Here is a 20,093-nt window from a genome sequence, read left to right on the forward strand (position 1 = left end):
ATGTAATTTACAAACAAAAAATTAGTAATTGTATCTTTTCTTCTTAAAAATTTTTTCAATAAAATTATCTCTCTCCTTTAATTCTTCTCAAAATCTCTCTTATTCTTTTCTATTCTAAAACTTTTTTCTTACATTATCACATTTTACTGGGATATATATATGCTCAAAATTAAAATGTATGTATTTGTTAACCTAATAACAAAGTTATATGCTCAAAATCAAAATTTATGTATGTTAACCTAAACAAAGTTATATCACTAATTTTTTTCTACTACATTTTTTTTCATTACAGTATTACTTATATATAGGATGTAATGGTAATGATATTAAAAGTCAAAATTCAAGAAGATCCACAAATTTTGTTCCAATTTTAAACTTTACAAAATATTAAAAATTTGTTGCTTAATTATTATTATTATTATTATTATTATTATTATTATTATTATTATATATGCTAAACGAATTGCTTTTTAAGCGTACTACATGTAAAGATCATAATAAATTTTTGTGTATTTCATATGTTTGAGATAGATTATATAATTTTTCTTTTAATACATAAATTTTTATTTTGAGCATATAACTTTGTTTAAGTTAACAAATACATACATTTCAATTTTGAGTATATATATATATATATATATATATATATATATATATATATATATATATATTTCAGCAAAATGTAATAATGTAAGAAAAATATTTTAGAATAGAAAAGAATAAGAGAGATTTTGAGAAGAATTAAAGGAGAGAGATAATTTTATTGAAAATTTTTTTAAGAAAAGATACAATTACTAATTTTTTGTTTGTCAATTATATTTCTATTAAAATTAGTAGTATAAAAAATATTTCAAATGTAAGATTATCAAGAAAAAATAAAAAAATTATATAAGAACTAATTTGATTAATTTTTAAAATTTTCTCAATTTTTAAGAACTATTTTGATTATAAATAACTTTTTTACATGTCAAGTAACACGTGGCACCACGTGTCACTAATCTGACACGTCAACCAATCATCTTGTGACACGTGGTATTAACCCACCACGTCATCATCCAACTGACGGAAGGACTAACGTGACCAAATCGTGTATCTTTCGAAGACGATTTCGATTAATTTTATCTTTCGAGAACTAAAATAGAGATTGAGGTATTTTTCAGGGACGATTTTGACTATTAACTCTGTAAAAAATATTAAAACCATTTTTTGAATCAATTAACTAATAAAAATAATGTGGCAAGACGGTAAAGAGGTAATGACTTTCCGATAAATAAAAAGCTAAAACTTAAACATTCACACAATCAGAGGTCACACGTAGAGGTTAAGACAGCTAGTACAAGAGGAACAAGCATGGAAATCCAAGTAGGAATGTGGTAATCAATCCCCAAGGACTGGACCCAACTCCGTTTCCATTTCCATTAGCGGAAGAAAGTTGCTTGATCTGCTGTATATCATCGTTTGAGAGCTGCACCTTCCTCTGGTTTCCAGGCAAAATATACGGATACATAACCGATTCACTGTCACCGGAGTGTGAAAGCCCAATAAGATGCCCTATCTGGTGCATGGCCACAGCACCCAAGTCAATTCCACCACTTCCCAATGACCCCACATTTGGAAGTGCCCAGTTCTTGTTATTAGCATCCAAAAGCATGTACCCAACAGCATTGTTAGACACACTAAGTTCTATAAGGCTTATCCCTACCACCATCTTGTCGTTGAAGTTTTGGAGTCCAACCTTGATATCTGCATTGACGTAACTGATACACAAACAATTAAGAAATATAATATAAAATACTTATAATCAAAACTACTAATATATTAGTTTGAGAAAATTCTCCTCTTCTCTTCTGAAAATTTCTAAAATAATATTTTTTTTTATTTATAAAATATACATTTTTTTTCTGTTATAACTTTTATATATATTTTTTCTTATAACTTAAAAAAAAATTAACCCATTTTAAAATTTATGTTAACTTACGTGTAAGAAAAATAAATTACTTCTTATTAAAGTATCTTTTAACAAAAAATTTATTGTTAGTGATTAAATTTTATTTATCAAAATATATTTTAACAAATTAATTTTTTTAGTGATTAATTTTTTTTTACTAAAATATCTTTTAAAAATTCTTTAATGATTAGATTATTTTTCTACTAAAATACCGTTCAATAATTTTTTAGTTATTAAAAGTTAATCACACAAAGAAAAAATAAAATTTTTATTAAAGAATACTTTTATACAAAATAATTTATTTCTTTAAAAAAAATAAGGTTGATATTAGTTAATAAAAAATTTAAAATAGAATTAAAAAATATTTTTTAAAAAATATAAAAAAACATATATTTTATAAATAAAAAAAATCATTTTAGTATCCCAATAGTGAAATTTTCTCTAGTTAGTTATTAGGTAAAGAAAAGGTTGTATAATTAGTTTTGGCATGTTTTTATTTGAGTTTAATCAAGGTTTTATTTTATTTAAAACACGTTTCGTACCTTGTCTCTTTGAATGTTAGGCTTAGCTCCTCCGTTATAGCGTCTGACCACCACTGCTTGAATGAGTCTCTAAACACGGTGGCGATGTCATCTGGGAACTGAGGGTAAAAACCGTAGGTGAGATGATTGTGGCGGTTAGAGTACCAGTTTTTCCCTTTAGGCCACGACACACGGTTGGTAGGGGAGAGAGAGTAGATGAGGTTACCGTCCGGGACACCGCAGCGGAACCGCGAAATCAGATCTAGAGTCTCTTGGTTGAGGTTTCCGGTGGTGTCGCGGAGACCGAAGAAGTTTTGATATTGTTTGATGGCGGAAACGGTGTTCTGATCCATTTCATCTGTGAAACTACTGCCGTATGAGTCTTGTAAGTAACCGTAGTTGTTGAGATACTGTTTTACATAATGGAGGCCTGGGATATTACTCTTCGGCGTAGCACCTGGCTGTTTTATATAGCCCAACATTGTCGTAAAAAAGTTGAGTCCGGTATCGCGTGCCACATCTGGAAAAATTTGCTTCAATTGCTTGACGAATCCCTCGACGTCGACGCCGAACATTTCAGCGCCAGATAGCTGCATTAGTGAAAGAGATGGGTCAAGAAGGAGAAAGGAGAATAACAATGTCAGTAGATGTCTCTTCATATTGACTCTATTTTATATTTTTGTGGTTTGAAACTGAGAAATGAGGAGTTTTGAGCACATTATATAAAGAAAAAAAAAAGGGACGGTGGAAAGACTGAGACTGAGGTGAGATTGTGAGAGTGAGAGTGGGGTTAATTTTTTTGTATACTAAAAAAATTTATTATTAGATTTTATGGTATTTTTTAAAAGAATAATGTTAGATAATTAATAATTTTTTGAATAACATGAATAATTACTAATTAAATAAAAATATATTATATTTTTAAATTATTTATCTAAATTTTAATATTAGAATAGTCATCTACACACTTAATAAAATAAATATCTAATATATTCATTATTTACATTATTTAATATTTTTATTATTTATTTATATTTTTTTTAAATTGTTGGAATAAAACAATACGTCTTTTTATCTTGACAATACGTTCTTTTTATATTGTAAATTTTATAATACAAAAAAAAACGTATTATCAATACAAAAGAAATATATTATTCTACTCTCACAATTTTAAAAATTATTATAAAATTTAATAATAGAATATTACACAAAAATTATACCAATTTTTAAAAAAATAAACGTGACGGTGAGAGAGATGAGGGTTGAGCGCGCATTGACTTATGGTGAACTTGGTCATTATTAACCTACCACGCCTATGTTGAAAATATCAGAATCAGATATGTTAGGCTAGCTTTAATTTCGACATATTCTTAAAATAAAATGTATAGGAACTAATGTTTTATTGAGAAATGATGTTAGAATAACATTAGTCAATCTTTTTTAATGCTAAAATTATTTATCAAATTTTATTTTCTCAAAGATTTCAGGTTTATGACTAAAATTTTAGTTAAAATTAGCCAACTTTAATATCTAGTGTTATAATTTAGAATTTAAAATAAAAAATTTATGATTTTAGATCCAAATTTTAAGATAAATAAAATAATATTAAAAAAATTGGTTGATATTTACTAAAAAAAATTAATTACCTAGCATTACTATAAAATTATATATTTATCAATTTTTATTTTTTGAAAAATTTTAGATTTTCAATTATATTTAGAATTTAGTATTTAAAATTTAGAAGTGATAATAATATTGTGAATATAAAAATAGAAAGATAATCTAAAAACATTTGGTAAAATTGATAATGCTAAGTTACAACAACATATGTTAAGAACAAAAAACAAAGGCCTTATTAAGAAATATTTTCATCCAAAAATAACCTGTCATTTGTAGATCTTACAATCTAATTGTTGGCAATGGGGGAGCCATGACCCTTTCAAAAAGTTTAAAAAAATTAGTTATACATGTGATACTCCATAGATTTTATGGTTGATATGGCTATCTTACTAAACTTAGTTTTTTTTTTCTCTAAAATTTTGTGTTCAAATCTCATTTTAAACGATTCTCGACAAGTATAATTTTATATCCACCTTGCTTTATTTAGTTTTTACTATTTTTAAAAGTATTTAAAATTAATTTTTTAAAAAATCGGTGTATTAATTTATTAATGTAACTTTTTTTAAAATAAAATAAAATAATAACTTATATATTCCTTTATAAGAATTAAAAATTTTTTTAATATATTAATTATTGAATGAAAAATAAAGTTAACAAATATTCTTAATCAAATTTTAATTTTGTTTTATTATTATTATATATCTTGTGTTAAAAAAAACTTTAGCCTCTCCAAAAAGAAATTTCAAACTCTGCCACTGAACCTTGTTTAATCAACTCATTTTTTCAAGGGTTTTAGACTAAACGTAATCATCATTATACTCACCTCTCTAATTTTCTAATACAGTGGCCTTCTTTTCAATTAGTGTATGTTTCTCAATTGAATTTTTAAAAATTAAATAAAAATGATGTTAAATATTTCATGGATTAAAATTTTCTAGAATGATGGATGGAAATATATTAAGAAAATATATTATATTTGACATTACCTATATTTAATTTAATTGTTCATTTATATGACAAGAATAGTACATCTTAAAATAATTTTATTCTACTAAAAACACGATGTCCAAAATCAGATACATGTAAAACTTAGTTGTTTATTTATATTATTTAATTATAATAATGTCAATTAAAAAAATTAAAAAAGTTAGGTATACATTAAAATTAATCACTAAATTAGTTACTAATATAAAATATATATATATATATATATATTAAAAATAAATTAAATAATATATATCACAACTAAAAAATGGATTAATACAGACAGATTTACAGACAGATTTAGTCTTTATTATAGACGGATTTTTAGTTACCGACAAAATTATTGACGGATTTTATCTCTGTAAAAATCTCGTCGGAAATTATTTACCGACGAATTTTTTTCGATCAAAAAATTAGCGACGGATTTTTACCAGTTACCGACAGATGTTCTCTCTGTAAATTATCCATCCATTTTCCTGAGACAACGAGCTTTCCGATGGATTTTTCGTCGGTAATTACAGACGGATTTTCCGTCTGTAATTGCAGACGAATTTTTTGACAGATTTTCTGTCTGTAATTTAAACCTTGGAAAATCATCCCACGCTCTGATTACAGACAGAAAATTCATTTGTAAATCCGTCAGTAAGGTAAAATAGAATTTTTTTTAGATTTTTTCATTACAAAATAAATTTATTTTCATACAAAATAAATATAAATTTAATAAATACAAATTTTTATTGATGGTATAAATAGAAAAACACACGAGTGAGTACAAAGCGCTTTCTTTATAATAAGAAGTAATTATTTCCATGCAATAATACAATCTGAATACATTAGATGACAAATAACTACTAGTGGACTCATCAAGATTCAATATCCTAATTTATGGATAGCTTCATTCTTTTTTGAGCTTCTTAGTGATGATGGCAATATACTTGCTTCTTTAGATTCTTGGTCTATTAAAATTATTCGCTGCTCTCACTTTCTGAGCAGAGAATGTCTACCTTACTATATCCGATCTACACTCAAACAACAAATAAGGCAATTATTAGAAAAAAGAACCAAAAAGGAGTTGTTACCACTGCAATTACTTTTAATTAAATTTCAAATCCAATCTTTTACCCAAACCATTCAAGTAGTAAGCATGAACACAACTACTTTTACAAATGTAGCAAAACATGACTGAATATCTAATTATAGTTTCTACATATTAGCAAAGTAAAGGAGTTGTTACCTGAAGAAATTAGCTGAGAAATTATTGATGGGATTATGCATTCATAATAAATTAATAGCAATATCACTGAATTCAAAGCATTGAAACTGATGGTATCTTATGATATACTTTACGCTTTTCAGACTTAAACACTTGATCTTTGTAAACTTCAATATTAAAGAATGGATAATTTTTTCCCACATCAAAGTTTGTCTAACATTGACATTCAATTCAAATTTTCTTTTTAATGAAAGAACAATCTCTTTAAAAGAGAGAGAAATTTTTATTGTCCTATCCATTTCTTTGCACCAAGTTTATCAACTATATGTGTATATTGCCATGTTCACAGCATTTTAAAATCTGCAAGACTATAACCCCCAATTATGGATCAGTTACAGATCCTTTTAGCTGTTAATTTAAATATATAAAAATGTTTCATACCAGACTAAGAGCTGTAGTCCCAAGAAGCAGCAAATATAGTTTACCCTGAAATTAATAAAATATCAGAATTCCTATTGATTGGCAAAAATTAAGTATCAATTTATATCACCAGTTCTGTCTTTTTGGGTTCAATGGATAAAGCAAAATCACTGTATAATAAGAACATCAGGGATATTTTTTATTAGAAATCGTTAAACTATCAAAGACTAGATTCATCAGTATAGTCACAACCATTTTAGCACAAACCTCAACTAGATGAAGATTAGAAGCACGACTGAGAAGAGAAAATGAACATGAATCAACATGGTTCCAGAGAAAATGAACATGAGTTTCAGATGCTACCAAAATGTCAACATAGTTCCAGAGAAAATGAACATGAATCAACATTCCAATGCTGGCTAGGAAAAGAGCAGCAAAAAGATTGTGAATAGGTTCAATCTGCAGAGAAAGTGAACATGTCAGATTCCTGCTATAAAATACTTTTTACCACCAAGTATTCCAGTTAAGAAACTAGGTTCATGAAATAATCAACAAATTTGTAAATGACAGAAAAATAAGCTACAAGACATGTTTTGAATATTAAATTAAATTACCTTATCCATTAAACTCCAAGGAAGTAGTAGTAGTAGTAACAATAAACAAAAAATTTTTGAGAGAGAAAGAGAAACCTGAAAGTGTTGCTAGTGAAAATCTGAATTGCAGAAAATAGTTGCTATGATTATCATGCTCCTTTCCATGTTCTCATCAAATACGCCGTAATTACTGTCGCACTGCAACAAAACAACCGGAGAAAAAACTAATAATAATAATAATCAAAATGCTTGATAATCAAAGAAGTCATGTGCAGTAATAGAGTTGATACTTGATAATTGATACTGAGGAAAATGGTATCTGAAATCCCGGTGAAAAGAAAGGGAAAAAGGAAAGAAAAAAGTTTGATGAATATATAGTATTGGGAAAAGTTTGATGAATATATAGTATTCCTCTCTCTCTCTCTCTCTCTCTATATATATATATATATATATATATATATATATATATATATATATATATGAATGAATGAAAGTAATTTGGTTTCACATTAAGCTTAAGGCAGTGGTGGTTTTGGCAATGAGGCAAAGAAACAAGTAGTAGTTTTGGTTTTTATTGAAATGAAAAGATGAAAAAAGAAGAGAAGTGGAAGAAGCTTAGGAGGAGAAGGAGGAGGAGAGTGAAATATTATGTTTAGTTTTATAAAGCTAAGACGAAATATTATGTTAATCAATTTTGCAATGTTAGAACACTAAAATATCAAAAAAGAAAAAGAAGAGTGAAGCGATTAAAAATAAGGAATCCAAAATTTTTTTAAGGCAATTAGTGTAAGGAATTTTGATATACGATTGGTAAAACCTTGCAGCCTCTAGTTCGCTATCGAATAGGCTAAGATAGAAATATCTGCAGGCAAGCCAAAAATCCAGCCAATGTAAAAACAAATGAGTTATAATTTATCACAGAACATACCAAAACTGCTAACACGGAAGTGCATCGAACAATTTTGTTTCACTTTGTAGAGTTAATTATAAGTATTAAAACCTCAATAACCTCAAAGTGTTTGAGATCACTAAGGTTCTACTATGATTGTTATATCAGAATTCAAATGTTTCTCAATAGCAACTTTAACTACCAATTGAGCTACAAACTAATGATCTAACAGTTTCGGTCCACGGTTTAGTTAATTTAACTCACAATTAGCTTCATCTTAATAGAAAAAATGAAATGCATTATATTAAAACTTTTTTTATTTCATTAATAATTGAAACATATTGCTCCAAAAAACAAATTACGCTGAACTTAAAGCTAAACATTCAAATACGAAATAACAGAAAATAAGTAAAACTTGTTATTTTAGCTCACGAAACATCAATTTGCAGAGTGAGAAAAACAATTGGTGTTTTTCTTTCTTAATTAAAGGAAGAAGGGGAGAGAAGAAGTACCTGAACGTCATCGAAGCTCTAGTGGTTGAAAAGCTTGACATCGATCTGAGTAGGATCTGGAACAACGCCAACCTCTTGGACTACGTCAGCCATTCCTGCAAACGAAAATTGAACATAGAATAGATAGTTAGCTAAGTGTAAATATTGAAAGAGAAAAGAGATGCAGATCGAAGAAAGAAGAAAACTGAGACGAACTTGTTGAAGTAGAAAGTGTGTTGTACCGCTTAGGATTCTATGCTGTGAGAGTATAAGGGATTAGTCGAACACACTTTGGAAAGTGAATATGTTAATTGCTAAAGAAAATCACCCCTTTTTTTCCCAAGGATTATGCTAATTGCTAAAAACAAGAGGAGAGAAGTACAAAACAGAAACCTAAGAATACAACAGTCTAACTCTAGATACCAATATACCACACAAAAGAAAAGCACCTTAACTTCAGTGCTTTGTTAATATAAGAGTCTTACACTATTATTATCAATCACATACTACTTCTATAATGTGGCAGCGCATAATTAAATATTTGTTTAGAAACTTTTATACAATGATGTACGCCAAATTAAATTCATAAAAAAAGTGTGAGATTTTCATGGATAATCTCACACAAAAGATAAATACCAAAACAAGGAAGGAGAAGAGGACACTGTAGAAAATAGGACAAAGAAATCAGTATATTACCAACTTTTGAGGCCAGCCTTGTGGAATATGTTGCCTCCTAAACTCTTGCTTTGAAAAAGCTGCAAGAAGCATGGATGGGTTGGCATCATATGAAGGATGAATCTGTACTACTGAAGGCCTTGAATGAGGATGGTTAGTCATCATATTTGACTCAAAGAACTCCTCCTCACTTGTTCTCACCAGCAATTTCTCCAAGAGTATTCCCTGTTAACAGAATCCAATAGAAATAAACTGAATGAAAAGTATCATTGGTGTTGCAACATCATGTTAGATATATTCTGACAATTCATGAAAAGGTACCTGAAGATTGGAACAGGGACCGTGTTACATTTACTACCTTAGCACTGATACAGGGCAGGTGGTAGTAGGCACGAGTCACTCCAATTCAATGGTAGAATTGAATAGGAGCCTCACACAGTCCATTGATTTAGTAGATAATCAATGTTCTGAAAACCGGTTCGAACCGGCTGGTCGAACCGTGAACCGGATGCCAAAACGGTTCGGACAATGAGAAAAACCGTGAAATTTGAGAACCGGAATTAAATCGGTGAACTGGCCGGTAACCGGTCGGTCGAACCGAACCGTTATCCGGCCGGTTTTTTAGCACAGCAGCAAAACGCTGCCGTTTGGAGCTCTGGAAAAGTTTAACCCTAAATGGCTAAAACAATGTGATGAACGGCAACGCTGAGGGAGTGAGGGTAGTCTTCTTCTTCTCTGTTCTCTTTCTCTCTTCTGATTTTCTGAAAGTGAGATCTCAAATCTGAATCCCTAATGCGGTAATGCCTTCGCCCTTCCCATTTCACAGTTCAGCTTCACCAATCACCATTCTCATCGTTCATCAAGGTTCAGACTTCAGAGAGAAGGAGAGAACGCCATCACCCATCATGATCTCACGGGCGCACACGGCCACACGGCAGTGAGCTCCGCCGCGAAGTGAGCTCTGTCACCACTCGAGTCGGCGTCGCTGTCTGTCTCCCACTCTCCCACTCTCTGTCACCACTCGACTCCGCGTTGAAGCCTGAAGGTTCCTTTCGAGCTCTGAGAGAAAGCCTTCGAGTTCCAGGTAATTGAAATTTTATTATGAACTTATTATTGTTCATTGAGTAGCTGTGATGAACTCTGAATACTGTGATACTGTGATACTTTGATGAACTCTGAAAACTGTGATGAACTCTGAAATTTGAATACTGTGAAGTGTGAATACTGTGATGAACTCTGAGTCTCTGATGCTGTGATGAAATCTGATATTGTGAACTCTGTTCATTGAGTAGCTCTTTGATTTTGTGACATGATGAACTCTGAATTCTGAAACTGTAAACTTTGATTTTCTGAACTCATTTTGTGAACTGAATTTTGATTTTGTGACATGATTTTGTGAAATCTGATTTTGTTAACTCTGATTCTGTGACATGATTTTGTGAAGTCTGATCTTGTAAACTCTGATTTTGTGACATGGTTTTGTGATCTTTGATTTTGTGACACTGTGAACTGCTAGACTGTGATGAAAGTCATGAAACTGTGAACTCTGTGAACTCTGTGAACTGTGATAAAAGTCATGAAACTGTGATGAAATATGAACTGATTTTGTGATGATTTTGTGAACAAAGAATTTTTTGAACCTGAGATGTTGTACTTGTTCAGAGTGTTAAGAGTGCGGCATTCCACAACATGATGATCAAGTGTTACAGTTACAAAAATAATAAGAACAAGTTTTGAAATAATGCTTCTCATTTTCTCAGTGTAGAACAGAGTGAGGACTAAGAGAAAATTAAAATTGTGGTTGGATCGACAAATTAAAGATAAGAATGGCTACATTATATTATGTTCAGTTCTTCAATTCATTGAGTCTTCTTTTTTAATTGTGTGCCAGTTGTTGTTGAGCATCTCCATTTATTTATTTGCACTTGTGACATTTCTTTTATAAGAAATTGTACCACTAGTTTTGAATTTTGTAAGAATAATTAATGTAGTGGAAATGAAGGTTTCATTGTTGTTGAGCATCTCCATTTATTTATTTGCACTTGTGACAATTCAATGAGGCAAATCTGCAGCAAATTATGGAGGATTTTGATGATTGATGACAAACTTGGATCGTTTTGATGCTGCTATGTTATGTTTGATTGGTTGTTTGTTGACTTTTGAACTTTGAATTTGTATTTGAATGAGATTATAACATTTGGTTTATGTAGTACTTTTAATTTGAATGATATTTTAAAGTTTAGATTAGACTATAATTATATTTTCATATGCTTATTTATATTTTAATTATTATTTTATTATAAAACGGTTTTTACGGTTCAACCACGGTCAAACCGGTTGAACCTATGAACCAGTGAACCAGTACCCAGAGCGGTTCGATGGCCCGGTTCGGTTTTCAGAACCTTGTAGATAATACCTTGAAAACTGAATCAATTGAGTAATTATCTCCAAGCCTAAATTATCTCCAAGCCTAGGATCCACCAGTTCTTTAAGACCACCTTTAGGATCTGGTTGATAAAAAATTTGATGAAACTGCCACAAAAATCACCAAAAAAATTAGAAAAGAAGGAACATAAAGATAAGTTGAATTACTTATGTAAAGTCACTAGGCCCTCTAATGTTATCAATTATCACACACAAAAGAAGAAGTAATGCATAGTAGGCTATCAAAATTCACCAAAGCTATAAGTCCCTTGATTTCAGCACCACCATTGATCATAGCTTCTTTAGCAGAAATAAGCTCATAAAGCCCCAAAAGCAAAAACATCTAATTTGGGAGAAACTCTACCATATATATACCTACAAATAAGAGAATAAAATGGTTCAATGGTATAATTGAATTTGATCCCTTAAGTGCATGTTCTGTTTTGCCATGTGAATGTGTCAATTTAAAGTAACAAACATGATTCATCATACTCTGGTGGCTATCGGTAAGTACCCAGAGATCGCACGAGTTCACTCTCTTCAGACTATCACGACAAAAGGGCCATGATTGGGATCTTGTTCTCCTAAAAAACATGTCATAAATGAGATACAGTGATTGATGCATCTGCAACAACAACTCTTTAAATTTGGTATGCAATTGCAAAAGAATGATCAATGTAAAGACCCAAAACACTAAGTAGATATATTATCATGTATCAAACCAAATTTCAATCGGATGATGATAATGGATATCTAAAATTGAAGACAATATTTTTGATGAATCATATAAGAACATATTGCAAACAACTTAAGCACCAATATTGCAGTCAGTATTGCCCTTCATTGCCTTCTTTCTCATAACAATATTCTCGTGCTAATCAACAACTAAGCATGAAAGCAACCTAAACACTGCCAAATAACATTCAACTGCAACAATATATTGATGGAGAAGTACAAAGAATCATGATGCAGTAGCAACCAAGAAAGAGTGAGTACCATTCACGGTAACGTTTCAAGCACATAGCATGGATGCAGTTAGGCAACACAATCTTACTATTCACTTCCATGCATATTCCACATTCTTCTCTTTCAATGTCTATATTAGAATGTTGTTGATGATCCTCATTGTCTCTTTTTCAATACCTCTCCATACAAACAACTTTTTGTTTCTTATCCTCTGAATCTGTAACCCCTTTCTGAAGTTGTAACAAAGACGGATAAATTACCGCTGATAAATGCAAAAACTCAACAAATAAGCTAAATTAACTGACCCAAAGATGCAAAACAACTTATCATACAACAAAATTTGAGGAACAAATACCATAGAATTCTCTAATTCTAGCTTTCCTTTCATGAGTAGACATGGTAGTTGTTCCATCCACAAATACCTGTACCATGAGAAACATTTTTCAGCACAATAAATTATATGAAATTCACCTCTTTTACACTTTCACCACTCTTCATAGAGAACAGTAACAAGAAAGTAGAAACTGCGAAAATAGAAACTGCATCAACAGCATCAATAGCAACAAGAAGATAGAAACTGCGAAGAAAAATTGATAAACCTAAAATTGGCATAGAAAAATTGAGCCCTAAGCACTAAAATCACAAAATCAGATTATACCTTAAATTCACTAAAGGAGCAAACGCGACAAGAGCGGCGGCGGAGAGCGCTCTGTGACGACGATGATGAAGGGAGCAGATGCAATGAGAGCGGCGGAGGGAGCTCTGCAACGATGGCGACTACGGGAGCAGACGCGACGAGAGCGGCGGCGGAAGGAGCTCGTGCAACGCAAGGGATGACAAAGAGATTGTGCGATGCGAACGGCGGCAACGGTGGAAGAAGCTCGTACGACCAGAGAAGAAGCAGCTCGTGAGGAAGAAGCTCGTGTGTGAAGTGTGAATGAACGTGTGTGAATTGTGAATGAAGTTGGAGACACCAGGGTTAAGTTAGGTTTACATCAATATTTTCCGACGAAAAATTTTAAATTACATACAAAAAATCCGTCTGTAATAATTTAATAAAATACACCGTTTTTGTCTATTTAATTCCGTCTGTAACCATTTTTTACGAAAAAAATTGACTTTTCCGACAGAATTATCGATGAATTTTTTTTCCGTCTGTAATTTATGCTAATTCATTTTTTTTGTTTTTTGACAAAAAATCCATCTGAAATTCTGTCTGTATTTCTGTGGGATAAAATCCGTCAAAAATCCATTTGTAATAACTAATTTTCTAATAGTAATATATATATATATATATATATATATATATATATAATAACTGATTTTAATAATTAATTTTAGTGTATACATTAAATAATATTTTTTATAAAAAAATTTATGCGTATACAATAATTTCTCATCAATCTGCATATTTGATTTTCGAGCTCAATTCGTAACAATTTTAATTTCGAATTAATGGTATAATATAATATAAATTATAATATCAGTATTAGTTCCCAAACAATGACCTGGTACTTTGGTTAAAAATTAAGAATTTAATTTTGATAAATTATTAATATAAAATAATTTATATATATTTAATTATATAATATTATAATAATAAAACAAATATTTTTTATAAAATAAATATAATTATATAATTATATAAAATATTTTATACTATTAATTAATGAATTAAAATTAAAATCAGAAAACTAATGTCAATTGTTCTTTAGATCTAATTAACAACCGGAAAAAAGCTTGCACGACAAAAAAAAAAATTTAAAGTTTTCACTTTCCACCGACAACTAACAGGGTCCCGCCTATGCTTTACAAAGGAGCCTGATGCAAAATTTAAAATTAGAGTAAAGTATTATTTTTGTCTCAATATTTGGAATAAATTTTAAAATTATTTTTAACATTTTAATTATTTTATTTAAGTTATTAACGTTTTAAAATTGACTCAATATTGTTTTACCGTTAAAGATACACTAACAGAATTGACGGCAGAACAAAATTAAGATGATTTTAAAACGTTAGGGACTTAAATAGGATAAAAATGTTAGGGACAAAAACGATACACAAAAATAAATTTTAATTTAATTTTATCTTTCAATAATATTAATTTTTTATTGTACATAATATTCAATTATTTTTTAACTACAAATAAATTACACTTAATCACATTACTTTCATTTTAAATAAATTTATTTTTTTATAATTTTAAAGAATTTTGATACATTATAGACAAAATGTATAATTTATATTTTATTATATATATATATTATTTTTTCTTTTCTACAAGTTTATATACTAGTTATTTTGTAAACATTTCATGATAACTAAAAATTTTTAAGAATAAAATTATAAAAAAAATAATTTATTTAAAATGAAAGTAATATGATTAAGTGTAATTTACTTAGATGTGATTAAAAAATAATTGAATACTATGTATAGTAAAAAATTGATATTATTGAAGGATAAAATTAAAATTTATTTCTATATATCATTTTTGTCCCCAATGTTTTCGTCTCAATTTTGTCCCGCCATCAATTTTATTAACGGATCCCTAACGACAGGACAATATTGAATTAGTTTTAAAATGTTAGGGACTTAAATAGAACGATTGAAACGTTTTGAGACAATCTTAGGACATACCCCAAACATTGGGAATAAAAACGATAATTTACTCTTAAAATTAAAATCCATGTGCTGATGTGCATACATAGTTTCGGATTTTTCACTTGAAATAAAATGCAATTTTTTTTAAATTCAATTTTTTAACTTTAACTTTTTAAATACATTTTTTTGTATTTAGAGCAAATTCGTCGCACCCACCGATGAACTCTATATTTTATAAAGAGTTAGCCTGATTTAGAAAATTTTCAATATGTTTTTTCATTAATATCATTTTGGGTAAAAAAAAAATAGTTAGAAAGTTAACAATAACAACCATTATCATCGTCTTCAGAGTACATAGGAATACACAAGAATACATAGGAATAAGTCATATTTTTTTTGAAAATAATAATTTTTTTAAATTTATAATTAAAAAAACCTTGTTAAATATGGCTTATTTGGCGACGATATTGAAAAAGCGATGCTTGTTATTTGTATACTTTTATATACTTCTATATACTATTTAGAAATCTATATACTATTTAAAAATAATGATAATAGCTTAAAAATTTGGGATATTCAAAAAATTTAGATGAAATTTACTGGGGTTAGACGAACTCTATAATTCACCATAGCCGAGAGTGTGGCAAATTTGTTCTAACAAAAAAAAAATCGTATTTAAAAAATTAAAATTGAAAAATAGAATTTGAAAAAATAATAATATTTTTTATTTTATTTCAAAAAAAATCCACATAATTTCACTCTCCTTTTTTTTTCCTTTTTATTGCAACTGTCTCATTATTATTCTTTTAACCATTTTTATATGATTAATAAAAAAATTATCATTTTCATTAACTAACACTTGACTAACAAAAATATTTTCATATTAAATTTTAAAAGTCTTAAATTCTAATGGCATAAAAATAAAATATTAATCTAAAATATTAGTTACTATATATTGATAACAATTATTAGCCTTTTAATAATTCTCTTGTTTATTTATGTGTTATATAAAACTATATTATACTATTTCACTCTTTTTTTCCCCTTTTTTCCTCGTACCGTTCTCATTATTATTCTTTAATATGTATTATGTCAATCTGTAAAATAATGTAAATACATGCAAATGTATCAAACATACTCCTTTTCCAACTAATCAAATGGGTGTTTAGAACATTAATTCTTGAATTCTTGATTTAATCTTTCATTAATTTACTTTTGGCAGTTCATCATTATATTGCATAAATTCTGAAGTCTTCATCATTATATTGCATAAATTCTGAATCATTGGATTCTTTCTTTCTATCTTTAGTAGTTTATGATTGATAGCGTGTAAATTATGTCTTTTCTAAATTCTACAATTATTGACCGTGGCCTTGAGTAAAGACACGTACATTAAAATTATCATATTCTTTAAATTAATCAAACTCTTAGCTTTCACCTTCTCCACAAAGAACGACACATATTTTATAGTGGGTTTTAGCCTGCACCTGATTAAATGAGGTTAACGATGAATCAGGTACTTTTTGTTTTGCAGTCTCCTGGAGTGGTGAATGCGAGTAGTTAGTGAAGGTGATGTGGCTCCAGTGCTGGCAGTTTTATGACCGTAAACCGGATATGCAGGTCTTGATGTAAGAATTGCTTTTTTACCACAGGTGGGGTTTATGCTGCAAATATGCAATTCTAGACCGTGAAATTATGAAATATCTGTTTTATTTTGTGTTGTGTCTGGATCTATTCGGACTTGTTTTGTACCAACATCCAGGTCTTTGGTGTTTTTTTTTTGGGAAAAGCTCTGCATACAAGCCATTAGGGCTTGTATGCTTTACAAGATCATTAAACAATAAAATCAAATTACGCGCTGCTCTACGTACGACGCGCTACATCCCTTCTTCTTCTCCTTCTTTTTCGATCGTTCTTTTCTCCTCCTTTCTCACTGGTTTGTTCTTCGTCGTTGACGTTAGTTCCTCCACATACTGTTACGGCACGTTTTCATTGCACCTTCTTCTTCTTCTTGCTGCACGTTCTTCTTCCTCTTCCTCTTCTTCTTCTTCTTTTCTTTTGTTTCTTGCCTTCTCTTTCTCCTTCTTCATTTACGTGCTTTTCTCTCTATTTTCTTTTTTCGTTATTCTCGATTTCTATTATTTTTTGACATCAAGCTCTGAAATCGTTTTTGAAGAAGAAGAAGCAGCAGAAGATGAGGAGGAGAAAGAGAAAGAGTTCTGAATTATGCATGATTTTGGGTGTATTTCTTTAAATCCTTTGGGTGTATTTTCTGTAATCTTTTGGGTGTATTTCTATAATCGTTTGGGTGAATTCCTGTAACCGTTTGGGTGTATTTCTATAATCTCTTGGGTGTATTTTATGTAATCGTTTGGGTGTATTTCTGTTATCTCTTGGGTGTATTTTATGTAATCGTTTGGGTGTATTTCTGTAATGCTTGCCATTTTTTCTGAAATGAAAAATACACCCATAAATATCAGTAAGATACACCCATAGATATGAGTCAGATACACTCATAGATATCAGTCAGATATCACTCAAATACACCCAAAGGATTACAGAAAATACACCCAAAGGAATTAAGAAAATACACCCAAAATTCGTTGAAGTACATCTTATGCATAATTCAGAACTCTTTCTCTTTCTCCTCCTCATCTTCTGCTGCTTCTTCTTCAAAAACGATTTTACCATGAAAAATCGAAAAAAAACGAGAAAACAGAGAGAAAAGACGTAAATGAAGAAGAAGAATAAGAAGAGGAAAACGAGGAAGAAGAACGTGCAGAAACGAAAGAAGAAAAAGAAGAGTAAGAGGAAGAAGAACATGCAGCAAGAAGAATAAGAAGAATTTCAGAAACCATGAAAATCGAAAAAAAAACGAAGAAGAAGAAGAAGAGGAAGAGGAAGAGGAAGAGGAAGAGGAAGAAGACGAAGACAAAGACGAAGATGAAGAAGAAGAAGAAGAGAAGAAGAAGAAGAAGAAGACGAAGAGGAACCGTTTGAGTGGGACGCGTGTAGTTACGCTCCATTCAAAATGAGTTAATGCGCGTGTTAATGAAGTTTGGGCTGATAACTTGTAAAATTTGTACGACCTTTTTACTTATATGTGTAGCAGGCCCTTTTTTTTAGCCCAAAATATGTTGTTAAATCAGGCAATTGTACCAAAATTTTAATAGGAGCAAACGAAAATAATTTCAAATGTTGGCATTATTACTCATCACTGGTTGCTGTGACTTGTGATTTCTACCACGTTAAAGTGATTCATCTCTCCATTTACTCCCAATATATATATATATATATATATACTTTTAAGATGGTGACTTTTTAGTTTTTACGATCTTGTTATAACAATTTAATGTGTCGCTGAATTTATTTGCCTTGTACATCGATGAAACAAATCGAATTTATACGATTTAATTTGTTTCACTGTAGTTCTGATCTGTTGAGCGTGATAGATGTCGTGAAGATTTTGAGCCGACTGTGATTTGTTTGATTAAATATGATTGAGGAGCTTTTAATTCTTAATGATATAATTTTATCTTATGTTTAAAGATAAATTAAAAAATATTTGATAACTAAAAAAATTAGTTAAAAATAATTATAACTTATTTTATTTAATATTTATTAATTATTGTAATAATTAATAAATATTAAATAAAATAAGTTTTAACTTTTTTTTTTATTTCTCTAGCACTACGAAAATAAATTATAGGACAAGCTCTTACAAACTCGTTATAATATACTACTTGGCGAATAAAGAAGCAATTACTTGTTAAGGAAAAACTCTTGTTAGCTTAATGGAGAATGAAATAGGTTTTCGCTTCATTCTTTTTTCGTGTTGTTATATATAAGTTTCAACATTCTTTCCTTTATGTAATCTATCAAGAATGAAAGAAGGTTATGAATTATAAATATTATATGTATAAGACAAGATGTCTTGAAAATTCAATAAAATTGACCACATTGTACTGCTTGTCTAATATATGACGAAATGTGCGATTAAATCCCAGTTAAAAAGTATCCAAATCTAAGTGATCAAAATGAAAAGTTAGAATATTTAATATTAATAGTTAATAAGAGAAGGTAATATTAATAGTTAAAATAAAAAGTCTGTTATACATACAATTTTTTTTGATTTACAAGTCTTTTTGACTTACAAATCTTACAAGTTGGCACAAGCCCAACAAACACACGCGCATTACTCCCACATTCAAGAATAAATATACGCACGTTATTCAACAATTTCCTGTTTTCAAAGCGCGCTACTCACCATGCATTATAAATTACTCTTCTTCTTCTTCCTCCATGAAAACGAGTTTCTTGCCAAATTTGTTCGATCTCCTTTGTGCATTCTCTCTTTGCCTTTTCATTCGTTGTTTTACCTGCGTTTATCACTGGTATTCTTGCTTCGTTTTTTTTCGATTTTCATGGTTTCTGAAATCAAGTTTTGAAATCGTTTTGAAGATAATGGAACTTTAGAAATACACCCAAATGATTATAGAAATATACCTAAACGGTTACAGAAATACACCCAAACGATTACAGAAATACACCCAAAGGATTTAAGAAATACACTCAAAATTCGTTGAAGTACACCTTATGCATAATTCAGAACTCTTTCTCTTTCTCCTCCTCATCTTCTGCTGCTTCTTCTTCTTCAAAAACGATTTCAGAGCTTGATGTCAAAAAACAATGAAAATCGAGAATAACGAAGAAAGAAAACAGAGAGAAAAGCACATAAATGAAGAAGG

General features: G+C 29.6%; 1 protein-coding gene and 2 long non-coding RNA genes across 3 annotated transcripts; 2 read left to right on the forward strand and 1 right to left on the reverse strand.

The window, feature by feature from the left end:
* Positions 1–1,245: 1,245 nt before the first annotated feature.
* On the reverse strand, positions 1,246–3,197 carry LOC112801033 (metalloendoproteinase 5-MMP). Its single transcript, XM_025843545.3, has 2 exons — positions 2,491–3,197; positions 1,246–1,757 (listed from the first exon to the last, which is right to left on the reverse strand). The coding sequence occupies exons 1-2, from the start codon at positions 3,126–3,128 to the stop codon at positions 1,331–1,333; spliced, it is 1,065 nt and encodes a 354-aa protein (XP_025699330.1). The 5' UTR covers positions 3,129–3,197; the 3' UTR covers positions 1,246–1,330.
* A 6,870-nt stretch (positions 3,198–10,067) lies between these two features.
* Positions 10,068–11,612, forward strand: LOC112801035 (uncharacterized). Its single transcript, XR_003201684.2, has 2 exons — positions 10,068–10,438; positions 11,115–11,612. It is a non-coding gene; the product is annotated as an uncharacterized lncRNA (long non-coding RNA).
* Positions 11,613–16,782: 5,170 nt separating this feature from the next.
* Positions 16,783–18,606, forward strand: LOC140184567 (uncharacterized). The gene is made up of 2 exons (XR_011881637.1): positions 16,783–16,997; positions 17,522–18,606. It is a non-coding gene; the product is annotated as an uncharacterized lncRNA (long non-coding RNA).
* The last annotated feature ends 1,487 nt before the right edge of the window (positions 18,607–20,093 follow it).

The sequence above is a fragment of the Arachis hypogaea genome, chromosome 5, assembly GCF_003086295.3.
Source record: "Arachis hypogaea cultivar Tifrunner chromosome 5, arahy.Tifrunner.gnm2.J5K5, whole genome shotgun sequence".
NCBI lineage: Eukaryota > Viridiplantae > Streptophyta > Magnoliopsida > Fabales > Fabaceae > Arachis > Arachis hypogaea.